This window comes from Onthophagus taurus, chromosome 2 (assembly GCF_036711975.1).
Source record: "Onthophagus taurus isolate NC chromosome 2, IU_Otau_3.0, whole genome shotgun sequence".
NCBI classification, from domain to species: Eukaryota; Metazoa; Arthropoda; class Insecta; order Coleoptera; family Scarabaeidae; genus Onthophagus; species Onthophagus taurus.
Window position 1 is genome coordinate 14,851,393 of NC_091967.1, and position 26,249 is coordinate 14,877,641.

General features: G+C 32.2%; 1 protein-coding gene across 5 annotated transcripts in view; it reads right to left on the bottom strand.

Annotated features, from left to right (window-relative positions):
• Window positions 1-8,315: 8,315 nt before the first annotated feature.
• LOC111426971 (Diuretic hormone 31 Receptor) overlaps window positions 8,316-26,249 on the bottom strand; it is a 43,202-nt gene continuing 25,268 nt past the window's right edge. For 2 of the 5 annotated variants that reach the window (XM_071194349.1, XM_023061900.2), the window contains 7 exons: window positions 25,039-25,165; window positions 21,242-21,468; window positions 19,200-19,370; window positions 18,928-19,051; window positions 16,714-16,755; window positions 14,597-14,686; window positions 8,316-13,825 (listed from right to left, as the gene is read on the bottom strand). In XM_071194349.1, the coding sequence (XP_071050450.1) occupies window positions 13,781-13,825; window positions 14,597-14,686; window positions 16,714-16,755; window positions 18,928-19,051; window positions 19,200-19,370; window positions 21,242-21,468; window positions 25,039-25,165 (826 nt within the window). In that variant the 3' untranslated portion in view covers window positions 8,316-13,780. Of the gene's footprint in view, window positions 13,898-14,596; window positions 14,687-16,713; window positions 16,756-18,927; window positions 19,052-19,199; window positions 19,371-21,241; window positions 21,469-25,038; window positions 25,166-26,249 lie in introns of all 5 variants that reach the window. The other 3 variants (XM_023061901.2, XM_023061903.2, XM_023061902.2) reach the window with 3 other exon arrangements.

The following is a 26,249-nucleotide window of genomic DNA, read 5'->3' on the forward strand; positions in this document are numbered from 1 at the left end:
AATGGAGTATATTACTTGTCAGAGTTAAAAATCAAACTGTTGAATAAAGCCGCTTCCCTAATATATAATAAATTCGTAATGACACTGCATCCACTTCAAATTCAACTATACCCACAGCCAAATTACCATGTATGAACTTACGGTACTCTGGCGTTGAAAGATGGATGTAGGGTATACGGAGTATGCATTTACGAGTTGCCTAGTAGATTTACGAAGTTGGAGCTTTGAGCGAATCACTATTCTATTTATTCGCTTACGGTTCGTTAACTCTTGAAACTTTAAGTAACGTGCATTACTTTAAACTTGTTAAGTGATAACCATAGGAAAAGGGATTTGTCTTAATATATCCCAAGAAAAATCATATGTAAAATTATATGTAACTAAAAAAGAAAATGTTCATGTACGCAATTTTTGTATCGAATTGAATTTAGAGCTTTATGATATTACTCGCAGACTTATTCAATTTCGATACGCTTTAAAACTGTATCATAAAATATCGAATAACGGTCCATGTATTTTTATGGTGCTATAAAGTTAACTTTGGCACAAACAAGGTTAAAAAACATAAATGAACTTTCAACTACATATAGTACACTGTACATCAAGGGAAAATAAATTAATTAAAAAGTTGTTACCCTGGAGCTGCGACATTATATAAATGTTTGTTATAAGTTGTGCTAACTGAGCATATGAAAAATAAACTACGATTTTAGTTTGGTCATTATTCCTTTTATCAAATTGCCAACTAAGCTAATGTGATATTAATTACAAAATGAAGTACAATCTACAAAGGATTATATGTGTGTAACCCACAGGACAAAATAAATGTTTTCGTCAAAAGCATTTACTTAAACAAATTAGTTACGAACGATAATTTTATTTGTTTGAAACGTACCTGGTTTTAGCAATGTTTTTGTTTAATAATTGGATTTTATGTTTGGCCGGGTGCAAATGTAATGGAATCAACTACTTAATTAGCTGTGCTTCCACAATGCACCTTCGTAGCCTGTAATTAGGAATAATTGTTATCCGGATAAATACAATTTACTTCATAAATTCATTTGACTTCCACATTCTTTTTTGAAAGACTTCTTTTATCTAAAATATTTATATTTAGCAGTATAAAAAATTAAAATTTTCTTCAGGGAAATAAAACGGCTGTTTTCGTCTGCAAATAATCTTGTCCGACGATTGATAGAACGGCGTCTAGACGCCGCCGTTGGTAGGTGGACTCACGTACTTACACGTTAAGATAGCAATAAAACGAAATTGGATTCGCCGTCGCTAAAGCATGGCCCAATAAAATAGACGCCCATTATGCTGAAAACAACTCCTCAGACAACCGTAGGAAGCAATTGCTAACGTACGTTGTGACGACGTCTGTACGAATAAATTCCTATGCTGCCATCACGTTTTCTTATATCTAAACGTGTCGACTTGAGAGCGAACTAACATTCGTACAAAACTGTATCTGACACACGAAAATGCACTGCACTCCGGTTTGCAAAGTGCTCTCGCTTCAATACATTGACATTAACGGTATGGGCAGTTTTGCATTTTCTTCGAGTATACTGGCAATCACTGGTAATCACTTCAGTGTAGTTCAAAAACAATCTTACTGAGAAATCGAATTCAATTTACATTGCCAAAAATAGAATCTATTTGAATTTATTAATTTATCCTTTCAATCTGTACAATATTTTCATGTAACAGTAACATCCTATGCATCCTATGAAATGATACCTTCACTTTAATAAGTTTTAGTTTACTTTCAATCTTGATGTTACACGTATATAAGATTGAAAATCGCTCTAATTCGTTAACTTTACTGTGTACCTACACAATTTATTTATATTTCATGGCGATCCCAGCAACGTCGTACGCATCGATTCTCTCTGGATAGGTCATAACGCGTTTTAACCTGTCCCATTGATAAACACCGAACAAAATGTTAAGTAAACAAGTGAATGTTTGTAAATAGTTTCAATGTTTTGATTTGCTTTTGTTTGTAATATTTTTAACAAAAAAAAAGGATTACGAAGGATTATAGTGCTAAAACTAGTTGATTAATGGATTTCTTGAGACTAAAGTTATTATTTTTAATTTTGCTTACCTTGGGCTGGAGTTTACATACATTAGACAAGCGCGGACGGAGGGAGTTGGAGGATATTGTACATGTCTAGGATAAATAAACGTGCATACAAGCCTAGTGATGCCTCATCCAGAGAGAAGCGAAGTTTGCAACGTTATTAGATCGTTGATCGATCCAGTAAGTGGAGCAGACCATACGACACCCATACCGTGTTATAGGTATATTTGTTATAAGCCTGTCTCATGAAAGAAATATAAGCTGCTTGAAGTAACAGCTAGTCTTCTGAAAACAGAACCTAATCTAACCTTTCGCTAATGTTTATTTAATGCAGTATTTAATCTTCCACTCGGAGTATTTTACTTCCACCAGCAGTATCTAGACCTCTGCAAACAGTATCTAGTCTTATAATTTTTTACTATCAATATCTAATTTTCTGTCCGCGGTATTTAGCCTTCTATTAGCAGTATCTAATATTCCACTAGCTGTAACTATCTTCTACCAACAGTATCTAGTCCTTTGCAAACAGTATCTAGTCTTATGACTGTATCGGATTAGTATCTAGTGTTTTGTCTACAGTATTTGGTCTTGTGTTAGCAGTATCTTACTCCCACCAGCTCCAAGTTCCAAACAATTCGTGGTTATATCTGATGATTAAGCATTTACATGGTTCAAAGGAGTGCAAGATAATATAGTAATAGGAAAAAAATTGTTTTCGTCGATAGATAGTTCTCGTTAATGTTAGCTGTATACACTGATAACTAACCTTATTGGGTGCAAGGGATCTTTTGAGTATGATATAGAATAGAAACAGGCATTTTAGCAACTATTCTATTTTTTTTTTTAATTTAATTTAAGAAAACATTTGTACATTTTAGATTGTTGTTAATTTGATCTTTGTGGAATATTTAATATATTTCAGTATATTTGCAAATTCGTTTTCTTTAATTTAAAAATATTTATCTTATTTCTAAAACTGTAATTTTATCTGTGCTTTTATTAAATTTTTCAAAATTTAATTAGAAGGAAATATTTTAATCAAAATGAACTGTTTTGCAAAAAGGGAACTCGAACTCACTGGTTGACGAAGTTTATTATATGCAGTATTCGAGATATGGGTAAAAAATTTTAAAGGGATGAAACCATATGATTACAGCAAAAATACATTTAAAATAAAATATTCAGGAGAAAACGTAAATTTTATATTTTTACATAGGAAAAGACGACGATAGGCGTACTATTAACATTAAGATAAAAAGTGAAGGAGGCAGGTTTACTGCACTGTATGCAGGTTATAGAGGTGGCTTTTTAGAAAATTGCGCTTTACTTTTTAATAACAAGAATGCCAACGAGACAACTAAAAAAATCGAATGAATGTAAGTCTCTCAAAGTATAGGTGATTTGTAGATTATCGTAACATTGTCCAATAAATTTTATTAATTATTAAAACACCTTTCTTCTCTTCAACCTATAGACTATACATATTTAAATTATACGTAAATAAATTGAGAGGTTTTATGATTAGATTAATTTCTCCACAATCCTTCGCAAGGAGTTTCATTCCTTTTCATTAAAAGCTACTCAACGGATAAAATTTAATTATTCAATCCCTATTTTACATTTCTTTCTGCATTAAAGTTTATTTTTGGTAAATATGAATGATATTTGCCATTGATGATCGACTACATGTGTGTGGGGTCATACGGTCAACAAATTGTTCAAACGAATGCCTTGTGTGGTTTTAATCATAGCTCAGCTAATTTGAACCCGTCAACTACTGACAATTCATAAATCATAATTCATTACCAGAAGCCTCATGAATGCACATTAATAATGTCTCTGGAAACAATCGAAGTCATTGCTGGGGTAGAATAAAATATGGTGTGGATTATTAGCTTATCATGTTTTATTATTATTTTATCATGTTTCGAATCCGTAATAAAGCAACTTTTATTTACAAAGTTGATGAATGTAAATATTTTTATTGTGTTTCTAAACTTCTCCCATTTATTTCGATCATTCTGATCATTCTTTTACCTCTGTTACGACGTTCGTTAATTAACTTGCACACGACCGTAATAAATCACTTCTGTCAGATCTTGTACATCGTTGTTGTCCGATCGTAGTTAGTCTTGCGTAAAGTTTCTCTTTTTAATCGGTTCAGTTTGAATCTAGCATACAAAAAACTTTGTTTTACATTGCGATGTATTTCAATGTTTCGATCAACGAAGATTAAATAATAAATCGTTATTCCGAATTTGCATTCTGAAAAGAACGTCATTAACAAAGTTTGCCAATTTATCATTACGTTGCTACATCATAATATGTGCGTTTGTGGATTCGTTCAATAAACAAAGCGGTTGACTGTGCATCCCGATAAGGGTATACTTTACGATCTACTGTTTGGGATTCACGGAGGTCTGTTATGACCAGATTTATCATATTTCTGTGATAACGCGAGATAACGTTATGTTGAAAATATTTTTCGTGTACTCATCCATTTTTTACTAGATAATTGTATATAACGAAATAATCTAAATAAGAACGTAGTCGGAACCGGCTCATTGTATTCAGTATGTATGGGTTGGGTCCCTTTCGGATAATAACCCTGTGCATACACAGATATGGTGATGTCGGAGATCGCCAGAGACCATCTCTAAAAATACACACATAACAAAATATATTCGTTAAAATGCAAATTTTAATTATAAATGAATGGTAAATTATAGTAGCAATAAAAGTTTACAAAACTGAAAAACATTCATCTTATTCACTAAGTTTGCCCGAGGAAGTTGATTTAACTTTCGTTTTGCTCATCAAAAAGCAACTGGCTACTCATTATAAATTCGCCTCTCATCAGCGTTATTCAGAAAGTTCTAATCTTTTAAATACTCGACAGTGTACAAGCTGACGGTAATTATATTTTCAATTATAATGTCAAATTAAGACAAAAAGTTTTTGACATCTACGAATACTAAGTAAATTTTAAGAACAGCGACGAAAAGATGTTTTAACCAGTTTAAATCCAATCATAGCGAATCGGTGATGTAAAAATAACGAAGCTGGTTCTACGCTTCGTCCATCAAACGCATCCCGACTATTCCAGTAATCGGTTATTTTCGTTCAGAATACCAAATACAATAGCCAACGACCGATGTGTCAAAAGTAAACAATGATCTCACGTATTTCAAAAGCATTTCGTGCGAAAAAATTTACGACTTTTTCGCAATGTTTTATTCAAGACGATCATTTACATTGACCTCACGTGTAACCAGAGAAATGGATCGTGTAAATTTTAATAGCAGATTATCCGGACGATACTTTCTTGAATATGTTCCCGTTGGATGCTATACGGTTGTGTTATGGTATGTTATGGGCTGAATTTAAAATATATGACCATGATAAAGCCGTCCCGTTCAAAGGATAACCGTAAACCATCTCGCTGATCTCCATGTATATCGCAGTAAAATTGAAATAAAAATAAGAATTTTGCAAGAATTCGTGTTTATCTTTATAAGAAGATAATGTGATTACTATTTAATTATGTTTTCACGTAAACACTTATTAAATTGCAGCTTTTAATTGTTGGAATTTTAATTCCACCTTAAAGAAGATAAAAATAATTAAAACTAGGAACGAGCAAATTTAACCAATGTATTTGCAAAGTGTTTTAAGTAGTTTCACTTTATACCTTGCTTGCATATCAACGATTCCAAGAGTAATACCGAAATAATTAGAAAACTTTCTGGGTGTTTTCCTCTACTTTACTACAAATTAAGAGTTTGGTAACTGATTGCTGATATAAATACCAATTTTAATTAAGAATTTTTTTTTATTGAACATAAAAGTTCAAACTTAGAACTAGAAATATTCGGGTTTAGCCATTTTAAGAGACGAACGGCTAAACTTGAATATTTCTAGTCCTAGGTTTAGTGTTAGTTCTGGTGCTAGTGTTAACTCTAGTTTTAGTTATAACGTTAGATTGTTGTATATTTTTATTAGACTAAAACTAGCAACACTAGACCTAGAACTAGAATGTTTCGGGTGTTTCAACTTCTAGGTCTAGTATTAGTTCTAATGCTAGTGTTAGCTCTACTTTTAGTTGTTATTCAGCGTTACATTGTTCTATATTTTTCTATATTCTGTGACTTGAACGGAAGTACTGGAATGTTAACCGAACTAAAGCTGATTGGAAACTAAGTTCACACGCTTGAATAACTATTCAAGACTAATTCACTTTGTTACCGATCGAATTTTATGGAAGGAGACTTCTAGTGCTCGCGGAAATGTGACTGGTTTAATTATCTTGAAGATATTCACCAACAAAGCTACAACGTTATAGAATATTAGTTTTAGTGAGCCTCACGGCTAACGCATCATCAATTATGTACCATATTGGTTGATGAAACGAGATTGCTTTGATGTTTCATATTATGGTGGTTTAATTAGTTCCTTATTAAATTCCTTATTAAATTAATTCAACAAACCCTTTTCGTATTAATTAAGCGATATATATATTTTTAAAGTCTCAAACATACTGTAATTATACTTCATTTAAGGGGATTTCATTTAGTTAAAGTTTATTTAGTACTAAGACTTACTTAGTTTTCGTGTTTTTTAAAGGATTATTCTCGTATTAACACGAAGCAATTTTCTAGTAGATCAAAGCAATTTCCCAACAAAGAACAGTTCGTTATGTTGCATCCGCTAACTAGGATTTACGTAGTTCTTGTGGTGCTGTGCTCCGTGAGCAGATGTTTCCATTTGGATGGTAAACCGCTTAAGGGCATTCTTATGTCAGCGTCAAAACGCAGAGAATAAATCCCCCTGTTGGTGCCAGTTGTTTCAGTTGTAAACAATACCTGAAACTTGGACGTTTAACTAAACGAGACAACTTAATACTATAGGTTTACGTCTGAGTAGTTCTTTTAATGATAAATTGTATCTTAGAACTTTATGAGCGAAAATTTGACTTTTATTACAATGAATGAGTTGTTGATATCAAAACTAAAATGATTGTTGTGCTAAATTATAATTAAAAAAAAGAAAATGTTTTCTTTTTTTCGTAGAGTTAATACTCTTTTGTAATAAAAACAAGAAAAAAGTTCCAAACAGAGCAAACAATTAATCTGTTCTCAGGTCGAGAAAGGGTGGATTATATTAAAAAGAAAAAAGGGCTAAAATGAGGATAACGAACTTCCAGTCGCTAGCACGCATTCCTAACTCGTTGATTAACCCGGCATCTCCGTACCTTCTTTACACTTTATTATTTTTGCAGGACGAACCATTATAGCAGACGACAGGGCAACGCTTGGGTTTAATCACGTTTTTCCCGATTTATTTGTCTAATAACGCTCGCTAAATCCGAGCGATTTTTCTGTTCCGACGAGAATATCAGGACCAAAAATATCTAGAAAAGCAAAACGTTGTGGGAATTAATAATCAGACTTTAGCGGAGCATCCGCTTGCAGTTGTAATTTATTTAAAAGCACTATGAGGTAAAATCCGGAAACATATGAAAAACTAATTGAATTTTTTATTCAACAGAAACCCAAATAAAAACCAATTTATAGTACCTCTTTATTTTTAACCCATTGTGAGTCTTAAATCTAATTAAACGTTAATTGTAATTAAATAAAACTATTTTTTTTACAATGATTACAAAGCAGTATAAAGCGGGTCAAAAATTAAATATTGTATCCCATTACTTGGTAGAGTACCCTCATTTGCAAGGCAAATGTTGTTGCTTTTGTCGCCGCGGCAGCACGTGGCATAACAGCAACAAAGCAATACAGCCATTAAAATTAAAGTCACGCCTGAATAGCCGGGTCTTTTTTTGCAATGAATAAACCGTGAAAAGGCCATTTTTCCATTGGTAATTATTAGAGGGAATTGAAATTTTCCTGCTCAATATCCTACAGTAGGAAATATAATTTTTATTTTTATTAAAAATACAACAACCCTAGTTTTGTTAATAGCCCATTAAAAACTAATTATTTTTCATTGATTGATTTTATTCAATTATTATGTACATTCATTCCTATTAAACTCTTTGAATCGCCATATAAATGTTGAAGTAAACAAGATTTTTGATGAATACTCAAAAATAGTTCAATATTTTATAAATAAAAAATAATGACACAAAAAAAAACGAATTTCTCGATACTGCGTTGGAAAATGTTATTTTCGTTGTTCTCCAGGAATTTATTATTAAAAAAAAATACGGTTTTTAATCTTTACAGCTATATTACGGCATAAATAAATAGTCGCACAAACATAAGTACAATCACATAAGAAGATTAAGAAGACATTCTCACTATATCTATCATTAATAATAAAAACTACTATTAAATTAAGTATTTATTTAATACGAAAATATTTCTAAGCGAAAATCTATTTACACCGCAAACAAGTTATTTATCTATGTAGTTATCTATGTACAAAGAATATTAAACAAATTAAAAAAGCTTCCAAGTTGTGCTTTGTCTAAATTTTTTCAACTTTTCCTGATTATTACTTAGATCCTTGACATCATATCAAATATGCAAACTTATATCACATTTAGTTCCACACGTAATATTATTCAGCTTATAACACTAAACAGTTTCTACTTTACATAGTTTATTCCTAGCAATTCTTTATTATTAGGCTTCTTATATATTAATTATAGTGTATGTACAATTACAATAAACTAATATCACAAACAATAATCTAAATAGAAATGAGAAAACTCAATTTTTTCCTCAGATATTATGTATTGCAATAGGACCGTTAAATTTTTTAAGCTTACCTTATAAAATTAGGCTTAAATTCTTAGATTTAGAGACCTCATTTTTAGATAATTTAAATATCACTGCTATAAAAATATATACAATTTTATATTTAAATGTTGATTAAGTAACTATATGTTTCAATTGGTGGAATGAAACTCACTAATTTCCGATATGCCGGCGATACGACTGTGCTGGCCAAAGACAGAGAGGAGCTCCCTAAAATATTGGATTTGGTGAGAGAAGAAAGGCGAAGCTTGGCATTGCAAAATGAACATAAATAAGAAGTCACAGAATTCATAAACCTAGGCGCACTCATATGCAGCTAAAGTTGCAATGACCAACTTGACAAAAATATGGAAAGACCAAATCACAAAAATAATTAGTAGTATTCCCGTTATATAGTATTCCTTGGACAAATAGACGCACTAACATATCTATACTGAAAGAGCTCGAGATCAAAGGCAGAGTATTCTCTATTTACAGGCGACGAATTCTACAATATTTTAGGCATATACTCAGAGGACATAGAAAAAGTAATAGTTCAAGGAAAAACAAAAGGCAGAAGACCAAGGGGAAGATCGCCAACTAGGTAGCTAGACCAGGTAAAAGACATAACCGACACACCGCTTCAAGGCCCACCTCAAGCGGGACAAGACCGCAAGTTATGCAGCAATAAACTAAAAGAATGCTCATAAACATTTCCACATATTAGCAAGTCTAAGCATTAAGTAATGATAAATTGGTCACTATGTTTTAGAAGAGATGGCATAAGTATCAAGTTTATTTAAATTATCATTTATATATTTCTGAGCAGAAGCTTTTGATGACTATCAAAGATTTCAAAGAGATTTCCCAGCTTCAAGATTTTCCACAACTAAAAATATATTCGAAGTTCTAGTTCCAGAACATTATTATCGACTCCATCAACCTGAAGAATCTCAAAAACAATCACACGATAGATGAGTTGTTACCAAGGCAAATAGTATTTGAACGAACTGGAAATGGTTATCATTAATGGAGTCGTAGGATAATAATGATGGTTTCTATTTAAAGAACCACTGCTCACCCCGAACACTGAAGATTCTACATTTGGATATTCAACCTTAATTCCTGGCTTCGCACGACTACATCACCTTCTCTAAAATCATTCTAGATAATAATCTCTTGCAACACATAGTGAAACCACCTTCATCCAATTTTAGAGCTTTGGTTTGCTATCATCTTCATCGCTAAATGAATTCTAAATGGACGCAAACAACTCCTCAGTCTTCTGTCTGTTATAACAACACAGCACCTGACAATAAATCATTAAATATCAAATTTCACTAAAAGACCATGAAAGATTTTATCACTGGTGCAGCAACCACAAAAGAGAACATTTAAAACAGTGGACAGAAAAAGAACCTTTCCAAAACTCATACCACCTTGAACTGTTAAAGCATTCACAGCTTTGAAATCGACATCAAAAATTATCCTCAAATATACGATGAGCAGGATATAATTCTTCTTCTTACACAGTTTTCTCCACACTCAGTTTTTGACTGTTGCAATTTTAACTACGAAATTTTAAAAAAGCACAATAATTTCAAGATGTATAGTGTTTATCATGATTATAAAGGCTTATACACTATTTATTTACTTTATCAATTTAACGTGCCAGGTTGTATGAAAAAAACTAAAAAAAACTACTTTTTATATTTGATCCTGTTTCGTAATTACAAGGATATATTAATGGTATATCTTTACTTAAAGTGCAAATTTATTTCAAACTACATTGATATGCGGTCAGGTTAAGTGCCACGTGAATGACGGATTTTGCCTAAAAGTTGATTCGGATACGATTTCAGTGTTATAATCATTTTGTTACCGTTGGCTAATTAAGTTTTGGTGTAACCGTGTTTATACACATGCGTATACGCATATACACACAACACTAAAGTGAAACTAAACTAAGTGAACCCCTTTCACCGCAATACTCCAACTTTCTTCATTGAAAATTAAAAAAATAAGTCTATAGATATTCAATAAGAAAACAACAAAAATTTGTCTAAAATATAGGCAACGCAACAAATAGGGGTAGGTTAATTGTGTATTTTCAACAGTGTTTCTTGCGCCAATTAAGAGTTAATGAAACCTCTTCTTGTGTTCCTTAAGGGTATATAATTGAATCGGATATCGATTTCAAGATGTAACCAGTTACAGTTAAGTGTTTACTGTAAACAAGTACTCTGTTCTAATTATTATCGAATATAACGACGGTGTTGTCACGGTGTTTACTTAAAGATAGTCTATCACTTGATAGATGTTTGCATGCAAAATTCATGTTTACTATATAGCGAGTTTTGACTCTTGGATTATTGCAAACCGTCTAATCGGCAAAATTTTGCAAAGAAATAGCTAACTGTTTATGAAACTTTCAAGTATGGTCTAGTTCTAAAAGTGTTTCTGGAACCACATGCGCAAGAGTAATTCCAACATGTATTATATTTATATTTTAGAAGTAGAATCAATGTAAGCCTCTATAACACTCTTCTATAACAGTAACAATGTATTGATCCATGAAAATTTAGCCACATTCCGAGAGTAAAATCTTCTAATAATACTTACAGTCACGAAAACTTGATTATTACTGGTAATAATGTACAATATATATTATGAAGTATTATGTATATTGGTCGTGTGATAATTTATGATATAAAGAAATATCGGGAAAAAATCGATTCTTCGCGAATCTATATAGTCTTGGCTTTTTCAAGAACATTGTTACCAGAAGACTGTCATGGAAGATAGTATTCAACAAAAAGTTTTAGTTTGTTATGAGAAAATCTCTAAGATAAGGAATTGAAGGCAACTGATAGGTGTAAAAAGTTAAGGTAACGGGAGAAAAGTTGTTGTTGTCGCTCCATTTATCAAAGATTTCTAGAAAAAACCAACATGATTGGGATAGCATAACCTGACGCCGATCTGCACCCGAGACGTAGTATACGCAGGCGATGTTATATTAATGAGAGGCAAAGTAGATTTCTTGCAAAGAAACATCCAAATATGAAAACATGTCTAAAAACTGAATGAGGAACGAAAGTAATCTATGATCCTACGCTTCGCTAAGAAAGAAGAAAAAGAAAACGAATAAAAAAATTAAGAAGTAAAATAATACAAATATCTAGGAACCATGATTGGTAAAGATGGCAAGATAGATCAAGAGATACGCACGAGATACATATCAAAAGCAAGTGGATGTGGATTAATATTATCCACATTCCATGTGAAGATTGTACCTAGTAACATGTGAGGTAGAATCCACAGTGAGGTAGAATTTAATAGAAACATTTCTTTTGACCTGCTATTTGTACACCGCTGCTTCAACGTATGTATCAGAATATGATCGAAACGATGAACGTTGAATGCAGTTTTACGAGAAGATGGCATCACTAAAACGTTAAAAGGCAACAACCGAGAAGCTGAATTTACAGTAACTAAGATTTGGAGTAGTATACCATCAACATGGAAGAAGTTGTTACGAGTATTGATGGCCGAATCCTGAAATCTCGGGAGAATAGAATGGCGATAAGAACAGTACCAGCAATGATAAACTAAAACAGTTTACATATGAGATTAACACTAGTAGTGGAAAACACTCCGCAAAAGTTGTGGCATCAAACAAAACTTACGTAAATAAAATTATTTACAACAATGTAAACTCAAAAATTCAAGAAATTCGAAAAAAAAGGTAAAAGGTGTCATGAAATGGAAGAGATATCTGGTATGCATTTTTTATGCACAAACGCTACACCCCCACAATTCGACTTTATTTTTATGTTGAATAGTCCTTTATTTCCTTTACTTTTAGAAAGAATCCTAAATCAATTTTAAAAAAGCAGCACGGTAATGCGATATAATCTCGAAGTTGAAAAGAAAAGATTTTTTTATGAAGTAATTCTAAGAAAAAAGTGGTGGTAATAAAGGCGTCCAATTCAAAGCGTAAATGCTTCGCGCAATTTAATGCATTAGCAAGCTGTTAAATTTTAGTTGTGGAGTAAACCTCACCAAGCATCATAATGATGTATCATAAACAAGCTCGTCTACTGCAGATTGTATATATTATCTGTAAAAAAACTTCAAATCAAGCTTCAAACTTCAAACCAAGAACACTGCTGATGTTTTGGTTATTTCATTAGAAAAAAATTGAAACACGTCCATCAATAATAATATCGACACATTATTTGTTGAAGATAAATAATTGTAGCTGTTAAATAACCCATGAGGGAATTTATGGGAACTGCACAACAATTTAGTGGAAATGAGAAACAGCTGCGCTGCCAGCGTATGATACTCAATGACCCGACGAATGCTTTTTTATTGCTATTTGCAATAATTGGTGCAGTAAGAGGTCCAAAAACAAAGTTTACTAATTCGTTTTAATTATATCTTAATGTACTAATTTTTTGAACACTTAACGGGCCTATTACAAAATTATATTTTCAAACAATCTTATTGTCTTTAAAAGATTACTAAATGTTTCGTTTAAAACACGTTTTTTTTATATTCTATTCATTCATACACGAGTACGTTGTTTCTTTACGTTTCTTTATAATTAATCATGCTAGTTAATCAAGATAAAATCAAGAACAATTCGTATTATCTAAACTACAATCTTCACAAACTATAAATCTTACATTATCAGATTTCTAAAACTGAAACGTACATATTTACACTGCTGCGAATCACCAGTTCAATAGCCATTTCCCCTAAGGTCATCTAACACGTATTCTGTTTTGTTTGCGGTTGTAATTTCGTCTGTGGTCTAAACACATTGATCCGGAGTGGCTACTGGAGATATGTTGCTTACCCTAACAACAACCGTGGAAGTTCTTCTTGAGGCAATCCATTGCGAGGCTCTTCGGCCGATCGCCCCTAGTCATACTTTTTCCTCTCCGACGTTTGGATAGGAGGATCGAACGAACTACGGAAGAGACAGAGATGGGATACGGTGAGTTAACGCTTAACTGGTCGCGTTTGCGGATTTGTTTAATATCTTAAAAGAAATAGAAAAAGAAAAAGTGAATGAAAAATATTAATAACGAAGGGATGACTATTTAAAATCAATTAATTCACTTAAAAAATATAATAAACGATCTTAAAATAGTTTGCTTATTTCCATTGGTAAAGTAAGCAGAAAATTTTTCTTGAGAAATAATAACAGTGATAAATTAAGGGTAATTTTTGAAAGAAGGTATCATTTTTCTTATAAATTTCACCCTCTTTCTTTTAAATCAAATCCATTTCTTGCAGTTATTATTGTAAAACACCCTCCATCATAAAAACGTAACTATAATCTTCACATATTTCACCTAGCACTAAAAACAACTAAAGAACGTAACAATTCAATACACTGGTATTCCTTTACTGCGTAAATATGTTAAGGACCTCTAAAAGGAGTGAGGTCGTTTTGAAACTTTTAGACCTTTACAAGCCATTGTAAGTGCACAGCATCATCCTTTGTGAATCACCTTTTCCAGAGTGGTGCAATAAAAGCATAAGGAAACCGCTTCCGCACCTTAGAAAAGGGTTTCACTCGTGAAATAAATGTGATCAATACTATTCTGTAATATCTCCTTTTAAAATCTTTTTTAAAAGAAGACGTTACCTAATTTACTATCTGGAAAATACATTCCAAATAAAATCGAAAAAAAGTAAATGTGAAAGAAGAGTAATAAGAGGTGATGGTATCTACCTTACGTACCGAAACCGTTGTAACAGTACATGAATTAGCCCTGGTTCTAACGGCCCACGCAGACCATTTCCTCTTTATTTGTGCTATGACCTAAGAAAAGAAATAAATAATCATTAATGTGACAACAATATACAACAATAATGTATAATAATAAATGTTCAACGATTTCCTATACTGAGGTAGCTGGTGGCTGCAACTGAAACACATTGATTAAACTGAATGATGAATACATAAATTTAATGTTTCCCGATGCCCATGGCGTTTGTTGTAATTGAACTACACCGAAATGTCAACTGATCAACCTCGAAGGCAAACTGCTGTGTAAACGCCAACAATTTACTGCGTCTATTTAAACCATTTTTATTAACATGAATGAATATTAATTTTATTAATGAGTAACGAGCTTGTTAAATATGTTTAGGGAGTAACTAAACATTACTTAGATGTCACCGCGGTAGATTTCATTTTTTATATCAAAAAAGGAAAATAAACTAATATTGAGGTAAAGATTGTGGGTATAATGGATAATAGGATGTTTGAAATTCTGCTAGTATAGGCTAAAATTAATATTTCAACATTTACAAAATGTATGCTTCATTTACCACAATCTAACTATCTAATATCATATTGGTTTATATGATGGCAGTATACATCCTGAATGTTCAACAAGACGTTGTCCAAAACAAGACATCTCCGCACAGCTATAGGTGATGCAATAGCAACTTATAGAGTAATATATTTATAACATATGGTGAAACGGACTTAAGTTATTGAGTAGATTTTAAGCATCTCTCTCGGCGGAGATGAAAGCAACTGGACTTGATAGTGCTTTTATAAAGACAAGATGTGATTTAAAAACTAAGGTATTACGCGAGCAAGATTGGCACTTTTATAAGCAACATATCTTTATAACAGAATGTTTTTGTTGATATCAAATTATTCTGTGGGAGTATGACTTTGACAATAAACATAGGATCACCAAAATAACAAATCCTTGTCTAGAATACCATATCTAGGTTACTGTTCTTGTATACAGAATATAATCATTATCATTCTCATGTTTATAATGGGGAATGAAGAATAGCAATTATAGAGAAATAGCAACAGAAATTAAGGCTGCTCTGGATTAATACTTGCAATACAACATTAAAATACGAATTACGAACTAATTAAATGTTATATTGCGAAAAAAGATTGGGTGGAAAATATGAAAATTCAAATAGACTTTATATATTACTTTAGAATTTATATTACAATGGAAGTGGGAACGACGTTGAATAAAGCTGACTCGGCAACTTTGCTAACTCTATAAAACCGCACTCGGAAACTGTAAAGGCTTGATTTGAGGATAAGAATTATGGATGACATCATCACGGTATTTTCCAAATATTTGAATAACTGCATTTCAAAAATCTGGTTATATCTACATAATCGGTTAACGACGACTATATGGAAGAATTTGGAAATGTGGGTGAGCTTTATAAACAGAATCCTTTAGTTACAAGGGAAATCTAGTGAAAAGTAGGGCCCTGGAACTCGTTATGAATCTGAAGTGCAGCCTTTCAGAAGTTGGTTTAGAAATTTGTTAAAACATATTTTAAGAAATATGGAAGTGACGGAATTAGGTTACGTCAAAATAAATTAAATGAAAATAAAATTTTTGGTACATTCATTACCTTAACAATACCGTAATAATGAAATCAGTCTTTCAAAAATACTTTATCTCTGCATTTCTAATTGTTTTAAATTCATATTTAAATGATTTGCATTTACACTTTTTGAAAACCTAATTTTGACTTAAACGGATGTAATCTGTTAAGTTCAGGAAGATTGATGCTAAAGTCCCGTCGTAATTATGAAGTTTAATTGATTCAAGGAAGAGTTTAATCACCGCCTCAATTATCTGTCGAAACTTTCAATCTATATCCATTGTAAAGTTACGCAAGAAGTTGAGGTTGAACAATTATCCAACAACTTTCAAAATTTCAGAGGTAATTTCAATTCAAAAAGTTACTAAACATCTCTGACACGGGCTACAGGAATACATTACGAGCAGAAACTTTTAAAATATTCTACATTAATACAAAACTTTCATTTATGTTATCTATTAAACTTACCTCTCCATTACAGAAGCAATAAAGTATGGCAACACACAAACCCTGAAATAAAAAAAAAAATTGTAAAATGTATTTTTTTTTGCGAGAGTCTCTCTTTTAAGAGGTTCTCATTATAGAAAGCACCTTAAGTATAAGTTTTCATATAAAGTGGTGTAGCTAAGAGTAATTTATTTGTGGTAACGCTGACGTAGTAATTAAATCGAGTTCCTTCTAACTATTAATTAAAAAGTCTAGAAAGTGTGGTGATTTATGAATTCCTATGACGGCTTTCAGCAATCAGTCACTTAAAATAATGGATTTCGAAGCACGCAAATTAAAACTTAACTTAATTCTTTTAGTTAAATATTCACAAAAGAAAATTGTTATAATCTACATTAAAAAGCAATTTCAGTACATTCAAAATATTCTTTAGATAATCGTTAAATTAATACTTTAAAAGAAGATTAATAACGTTAAAAAAACTAATCAAAAATGAAAGGGTAATAAACCTAAGAGCCATTTTCATGACGATTCGCGTTGCGCTGCAGGAATAACGAAGACAAATTAGTAAACGCTCGGAGGCATTTGCAAAGAAATCGATATGGAATGAACCTTGCACGATGTGCAATCGCGAGGTGTTCATCAATAATTTCGAAGAGTGGCAAGTAACAAAGCTCCCCCATAAAAGTGTCATTTCATTATATACGCGAGATATACAGTAAATTTCATTTAATGGTCCGCACATCGGGGAATTTAAACCGCTTCAACTCCATTTTCAGCTCAAACAGCGACTGCAGAATTTCTATCGTCGAGTTACGATGGTACTCTAACATTGCACCAATTAAAATCCATAGTCTCTACTGTTAAAATATATTTTCTCGCCTTCGTTTACTCGGCAGTACTTACTCGGGTTAAAGAAGGAAGATAAATATAGATAGTAAAAGATATATTTTCTTACCTGATGTATAAAATCCCTATACATATTAATCCGTTATATTAAAATGGGGAAGGAAGTGACCGTTATATGAATAATTTTAATGCACATAAATTCGAACATCCACACCGTTGCATTCTTTATTAGTTAGTTCTACTTTTAGTTCAATAAAAATGTAGAATAATCTAACGCTGAATAACAACTAAAATAAGAACTAACACTAGCATTAAAACTAACACTAGACCTAGAACTAGAAACATTCGGATTGATCCGTTTAGAATGATTTCAAAATATTTTGTCCGTTCTAACGAGGTTCGCTACTCATAATGGAATTAATCAAATAGTACAAATACGTATTATAAAGAAAACACAAAAGCCCAATTACCCACCACGCTTTACGCCTAGGTAAGACTGTAGTCACTTACCTTAATTGCGGTCGAAGTTTAACAGTTGAAATGACGCGTTAATTACAATCAAAGGGAAGTTGAATACTAAGTTCTGCCACTGCACCCGTCTTAAGGTAATTGGTATCTGATTACTCTTAATCTATTGAGCGGAGACGTCATTCGCATCAAGCAAAGTAGCCGTCAATTAATAAAGATAATTAAGCTATTAGAGACGACATCCAATTAGAGGTAATTTGCATGGAGATTAAATGTTCTATTAATCAATACATATTTCAAATGGAGAGATAATGTTATTTGTTGATTAAACGTGAAATATAGTAAAGTCGTCAATCAATATTCCTTTGTATTGGTATTTGTACTTCCTGAAATACAAAGCGGGGAATTCTAGATCAAATACTGGTGGAAACCCTTCATATATTTACTTTAACATTTTGGGTTGATTCGATCAAGACTTTGTTTGAATAACGGAAAATTCCTGTTTGCCTTAGCAAGGTGTAAATTAAGCAAATATAATTTGTCAACTATTATTTACAAAGGTCAACCAAATTAGAGTCTATCCTCATATTATGAAAAGGAGTAATAAAGTTTGTATGCATGTTATTGTTTAATATCCGCTGCAATTGAATTTTGGTATTCACATTACGTTGTTATGGTGCTAATATTACCACATACCACGTTTACAAAATCAAATACAGTATCTAGATTGAAAATTCCAGACTCACGTTCACAGGAATCTAATAATGTATTCAACAATTTCTCATATCTACATCCATTTTCAAACATGACCTATACATTATGTCTATCCTATTTCAAGTAAAAATATATTAATATTATTAAAAAAAAATGTTTAAACAAAATTACGAAAACCTTTAACACCGTTATAATTAAACTCACCTGGGGCGAAACTGTAACAGCAGACATAACAGCGTATACTCTTTCCCAAACGCTGTTATTCTCGGGTCGAAATGGGGTGAGGAGATAGTTGAGTCCTAGTAAAGGTACGAGAAGGAGTGTCGCTCTGAAATAAAACGAAAAATATCTCATTAATAAATGGCGTTGTCGAGAAGTTAACAAAACAACCGCTACAAAACAAGTCTTTGTTCACAAAGGAATATTACAAAATAATTATAGAGGTATAACATTATTTTCGCAAACGTATCAATTACCTAAGTGCTTGGAGTGATGCACGAGAGGCGCCAGATCCTGCATGAGGAGCTCTTCTCAGTTTTGTGCACAGTACTCTTAAAATGTTACACAGAAAGAGAATGTTGAGGATAATGATGCCGGAAGCAAGAACCACCTGGACGATGTTATACTTAGTGTCATCCATCCAGCATCTAAAAAAAATAAGTTAACGTTAAAAGGGAAATTTCTGGCGAGGAATAACTGTGCGTTAGAGGCATATTTACGTAGAAAAGATTTCTTTACATCAAAGACCCTTCATCGCCATGCAAATTCATCGTCCTTTCAGATGCCCCGAGAAAAGTTAAATATAAAAACTTCAGCGAAATTCATTACACGTTCATGGGTGAAAAGTTTCGTGAATTAACGCTGAGAAAAAGCTTGATCGCTTTATTTATGTCGATAGGGAGGAGTTTATTTTCCTTTTAAACTATTTTGAACAATCGATCTTTTTTCAGAGTTTTGCGTCATGTAGCTTGTAAACAAGACTACTTATATTTTTAGTTAAACATAATTACAATTTCTTTACACCAGTAAATAATATTTTCATAACGATTATTTAATCGAAATATACACAAGATATATATAAAATTAACACGAAACTTGGAATGAACGTGACTTTGAATAATGATTTTGTGTCAAAACGGTTTATAGGAGATGGTGGTATTATAGGCGGGTGTGGTAAAGGGTATTTTCTGCAATATACATTGAAGGCTGTTGTTAAGTGCTTAAACCCGTGGCATCATTTTAAGGATTTCAAGGAAACCACATCGTTTTTAAATGAAACTTTATGTTTGTAATTATCAAATAATCTTAAAAATGAATACAACATTTTACAAGAATTATTAATAAGTATTGTGTTTTTAATACGAATGAAATTGCGAGAAGCAACATCGAAACGCGTATCTAGATTTCTCGGCTGCATTGGCCGTTATGCTAGGCTACAAGGTGTAGGTAAATTATAAATTGAGGATTGAAAAACTCGGCGCTCCTAATTTTTGCTTCATCTTATTTCTGTATTTTAATATGATTCATTTCTTAGGTAACTTTTTGTCACCAGCAGATGCTTTCCACTATTCAATTATTTTTAGGATAAGTGCTGTTACGAATTAATTTGTGGTTTGTGATTTTATGGCATTTTCCTCGACGTCCGAGTTGTTTTGATTGTAACAATTTACTATTTTAAACTACTTCTCGATGTGTACCTATTCATTTTTAGATTATAATTTATCCAGTCGGACAAATATAAATTTCCGTGTTCGTTACTATGAGATGTGGAATAAGCATACCCAACACCATATCAAAACTGACGATTCTATTATTCTCTGAATACGAATCCTGCAAATACGAATGTTAACCGCCTACACTTAGCACAATAAGTTGCTAATATACTGAATACTAAACTTCAATGAAAGACTCCAACAATAGAAAAGTTCTTTAACTGCTTGTTTTATATAACCTACGATCGAATAATGGAATTTGATGAATATGTAGTAAAAAACTGGGGTCATGTTGTATTAAATTCTTTTATAAACAGTATTATCTCTAAACCTGATTCTCATAAAGATTGTTGGCAGTGCACGAGTAAATTAATATAACTTTACTATCTCTTCGCCGATTGTGAATTCATTAGAACTGACAGGGAGTGGGCGAATCTGACTATGTAATCAAGTCTAAGTCTTGATTATGAATCAAATGATTCAGAATTAATGCGGTTTCAGCCCACACACCACTAGATCCCACATTACTGGGTTTTAAGTGATATTAAGCTATTTCACAAAACGTCTAACTCAAAGATTTTCTCCCTTCAACAAGTCACATCATTGCCAACATGTAAGGCAATATGTAGAGCAAAACTTCCTAACAACAAATGATAAATCGTTGCCAAAAAAAGCCTTCTTAGTGAACCACATTCCAGAAATATAGAAACATGATCTGTAGATATAAATGAATGAATCAATTGATTCACAGAATATTTTGATTTATTATATTCATTTCTTTTATTTTAAAATATTTATTAACTTACCCCGCTGTTTCTTCCTCTGTTCCATTAAAAGTTCTTAACGAAGCGTACAATGTAACAGTAACCATTGGCAGTCCCCATCCAAGTAAAAGTATACATCTAAGTAGACGAACTTCGGAAATGAAAGCAGAAACCAACACGGTATGCAGATACACCCCTTCACATAGCATCCATGAGTAAGTCGATATGAGGAAATATGTCAAAATTATGTGCAGGAAACGACACCAAAGCTGAAAATAAAATGTTTACTATCACTTCAACTTGGTAAGCTAACGATATCGGTCGTCTCCCTTCACTCGGCCATTGCACCGCAAAAACTTTTATTCCTGTGGCCGTAAACCTAAAGAATAATAGTGTTACGGTGCAGTAGACACATAGAGCTTCAATCCCCGGGGGTTACGTATAAATGTTTCAAATGGGACGTGGGAGTGTGTATACGTCGTTTGCAATATGTAAAGGTTTCTTTTCAATAAAAGCAATCTTTACGATGTGAAAAATAGAAACTGAATATTGCTGAAAATCAAGAAACGTTATCGACGTTTCTATAATATATTCGTATCCTGATAAACTAACTTTAATATTTTATACTTCGTTAACTCTAATTGAAGTTTGTTCTATATCAAACTAATTTTACTTTTTAATATTGTTTATCTATCCTAAACAAATACAGGGTCTTATTAAAGAAAATAAACAGAGTAGAGTTATGAAAGCAACAGGTTGATTTAATTAACGCAAATGGTAATTATGGGACTAAATTGCAAGGAGTTGATTAATTATTGAATAAATAATTCTTGAATTAATAAATTAAAAAGAAAAATTATGATAATAAACATTTCGGTGTAGATTTGTAATTTGCGTAAGCAATTTATATAAAGATAAGGGGATGTCTATTATGAATTCACATCAAAACGTAATCGATCACCCTTTTAAGAGAACGATCGACTACCCCTCAATTAGAAATAATGAAAAAGAGAACTAGGGAGGAGGAGAAAATGGGAGCGACGGCAGCCTGAAGCTTTGGAGAGGTTATTGACATTTCATTATTGCTATATCAAACCTGATTACAGCAAGGATGTTAGGTAAATGTCGAATAGTGATTACAAATATTTATGTAACTAATTTAGGCATCTAATTAAAATTAAAATAAACAAAACTATTTACATCACAAAGAGTCAATTTTGTGCAGGAAATTTTGGTTAATAAGCATTTCGTTTACACATTTACTTTAGGTTGATTCTATATAACAATCAAGAGCAACTGTTGAGTGACCTTTTCGCTTCTAAATATAGTGTGGTCGGAGTTCAACGTAATTTTAGCAGAAAAGCGCTTTAATTATGCATGCAGAATAATCGATAAGTTGCACCTAGCGAAGTGCAAAATGTTGCTCGACTAAACTGTGACAATCCTGATATTAATAAATGATTTGGTGATAAATATTTCACGTCCAATTTCTAATTAGACTTGTGTAAGCCACTTTTAATAATTTATTGTTATACTCATTATTAATACAAATATTATTATTGCTACTACATTAACACTTAAAAACGACACAATTATGTATCATATGCAATAACTTTTGATTATACCGTATAAGTACGTCGATAACATAAATAATGTTGTAATAAAACGAGAGGTATTCATGACAAAATTTAACCGAAAATTACGTGCTTGACGAACCACACTAATATAATAACAAAAGCACGCATAAAAACCACAAAGCGTTTGTCAAATGTGGATAAAAACTGAATACCTCATAACTCATTTCAATTTAATCCATACAGAGTTTGCATAAAGCACGATTTTACGTATTAACATTTAACCCTGAAAAAATCGACCAGGAGCGACATCTAACCGTAAATAACTTGGATAGCGTTGTATATAAAGCTAATCGGTAGTTTAGTAACATTAATGGAAAAGGCGAGGCTGCTATTAAGAGTTTATAAGCTCTAAGTGGAAAAATAGTCACATAAAGTCAGCTATGACTTTTGTTATCGTTTTAGGGAATTCCAAAAAAATATTGGACAAAGAAATATTTTTTTGAACATTATGCTGATCAAATAGAATTTCTAATAGATAACATTTATCCATTTTTTTTGGGAATAACCTGATAAAAATGATTATGAAAATAAACCATGAGATATTTCTACTGAAATAAAACGTGGAAATCATTTAGAATTGCTAGGGACTAACTCCCCCATCAAGAATTAATTGTGTTGCTGGTGTCACTCGTCGATATTAATAAAATGTAGCACGGATATTTTATATACGCAGTAAAAACATATGGTGGAAGGTATAACGATTAGTTGTAGTGTCGAAAATGAGAATTGCTATCAAAACTTAATAAAATAAAGCAATTGTTAGTCAATACTTACGTAATTATCACTTAAATCAATTTATGGCCAAGAAGTACAAGACCAAAGAAAAGCCATTACGCGCAAAATTGAACGAAATACATGAGTTGACCTGTACATAATCTTGCAGAACTTGGAATTGATTACTAAACAGTTTAAAAGATATCATCAAGTCTCGAAGATGGTTGACCAATAATAATTTTCTATTTCTTTATAAATAGTATATATACAAAATAGACACGAACATTCTTCATGACATTTTTACTGTAGATCGTAGCACCGCCTCAACTCAGCACGGACCTTGCTCTTCAAAATCGAGTAGGTTGCTGCTTGTACTGTTAATCTAGTAGCTAGTATCATCAGCGAATTCATAGCTGACCTGATTTCGGCAGCATGACTTCGGTTACTTTTCAGCAATCTAGTACATGTTTGAGTGTAATTGCTGTAGTACCTATGTTGGCATTACAATGTCTTTTCGGGGGAGTTATTTGAAAACTTATTCGAATACCTCTGTGATGAAATCATAACCACGAAAATTCTTAGGGTTCAAGCCCGTTGAAAGATCAAGATGGTTGGCAAGATGTTCTTATTGCATAAAGTCTCTCATCCATGCCCCATCATGCTTTTTATTGGGCGGATTTTTTACATGTCGTTTTCTACCGCAAGCAGTTAGTGTCTGTCCTTAATTCTTAATTCGTTGAGATAAATTGCAATTTATTCGTCATAATTTTCGAATTTCTCGATTACGTTGTTGTTGTAAATAAAGATGGCTTTGTCTGATGGATCACGTTTGTTGACTGGTGTCACCGCTGGCTGCCTGTCCATATGTAGTTTCGCTTGACATTTTTTTTTCGGAAATATCCTTAGTCTTGACTCATAAAAATGGTTATATACTTTTAACTGGAGTCATAGCAGATGTGGTATGGTAGTCCTTGGTGAAAGATTATAGGAATTGAGGTCATCATGTAAAACATCAAAAAATTACTAAACTAGTTCCAGCATAGTTGATTCATAATCTTTTCAGAAAAATAATAACAAATCTGATTTTCATTTTAGCTTAAATTGCCTAAGTTAATACACCTAATTCTAAATAATTGACTGAATTAACCCACTTATGTGGTAATTGGAACCTAATTGCCTTGAAACTATTTTCCCTACGGAATAGATTCAACCTGTTGTAATCTATAACTGTGATTAACTTGTTCCTCCTCCAGAGGATACTTGTCAAAGTCATCCACCATGATTACAGCGATAACATGAGTAACAACTTGTGCGTACCTTAATCAAAAAACTTTGTCTATAAAAAGTTGGTATTACGGAAAGATGTTAAAAAGCAAAGAGTAGATAACAGTAAATCACCACTGATCCAAAAAATTTATAGAAACTTTTTTCGATATAAACTAATTTTTATTTTCTCTTCTTCTTTTATTATCTATGACAGATACTTACCACATTTTCGTTTAAAACTGTCGGATTATCAACAACGAGGTTGTACCACAGAATCCATAGGAATGCGTTAACTGCAAACGAAGCGAATAGATTCATGTGAACGGTAATCCTAGCACAGCGCAAAGACCTGCAAATATAATTCATTAGGATAATCTAACCATAGACCGTCAAAACTTAGAATTAATGTTATATGGAGAAATATTTATTTATATACCGTACTGTGATTGTCAAAGAATCTTACTTTGCGTTAAAATAAATCCTCGTGAATAATGCATAGCAAGTAGCAAGTATAATATTATGATGTCGTTGGGGTACAAATTTGAAATGAAAATTTTAGTTGAATAAAAGATGTTCGTTATTATTAGCGGGTTAATCCATTAAGATTTCAAACTTCTGTAGTACTTTTTTAAAAACAATTTCAACTTGTTGTTAGCAAACGTATATCTAAGTAGGTAAATTTTGTATCGGCCAAAGTCGATATAAACCCAATGAAAGTTTCGACATCACACATGAATCGAGTTGTCGTAAGTTTACAGAAGACTTCATTCCAAGTCAGAACTTCATTCAATTCCAAACTTTAACTTGAGCAGGAAAACTTTTGCATTACCAATAATGTGTAAAATTGATATTGGCAATTTTGACCAAAATTAAATTCACTAATTGTGCGGTTCATACAAGATTAATTAAATCAAAGTAATTGAATTTAATAATTTAATATGTAAATATTGTAAAGCGGTTAAATCTACATAATGAAATATCAAGTTATATCCTTGAAAAATTGATTTAAATAAGTGAGATATTTAAAATTAATTCCACCCCGATTTGACAGACCGTGGTTAAATCGATATTCCCACAAATCCTAATCTAAATACTTCCCCTTACCTACGGATATCTGACAGCGAGTGGGGTGAAAAGCTCGCAAATGAAACCTGCTCTCTACTTGATAATTGAAATACGTCCTATATTGGCTCACGTGTGGGGAATCGGTTTTAGGTCGTACTCAAAGATAGGGAATGATATATTTATGGTTGAAATTATCGGACCTACCGATCAAAATTTAAAGGGATAATTACCACGCACTCAAAGTGGCGGTTTCCCTCCTTTTGTAAGTTATTAATAGTCCATGTAAAACGTTGGAGCCTACTACAGCGAATATATAGAGGTTTGATAATCGATTTATCACAGTAGAATAGCTGTAAACAATGCTATTA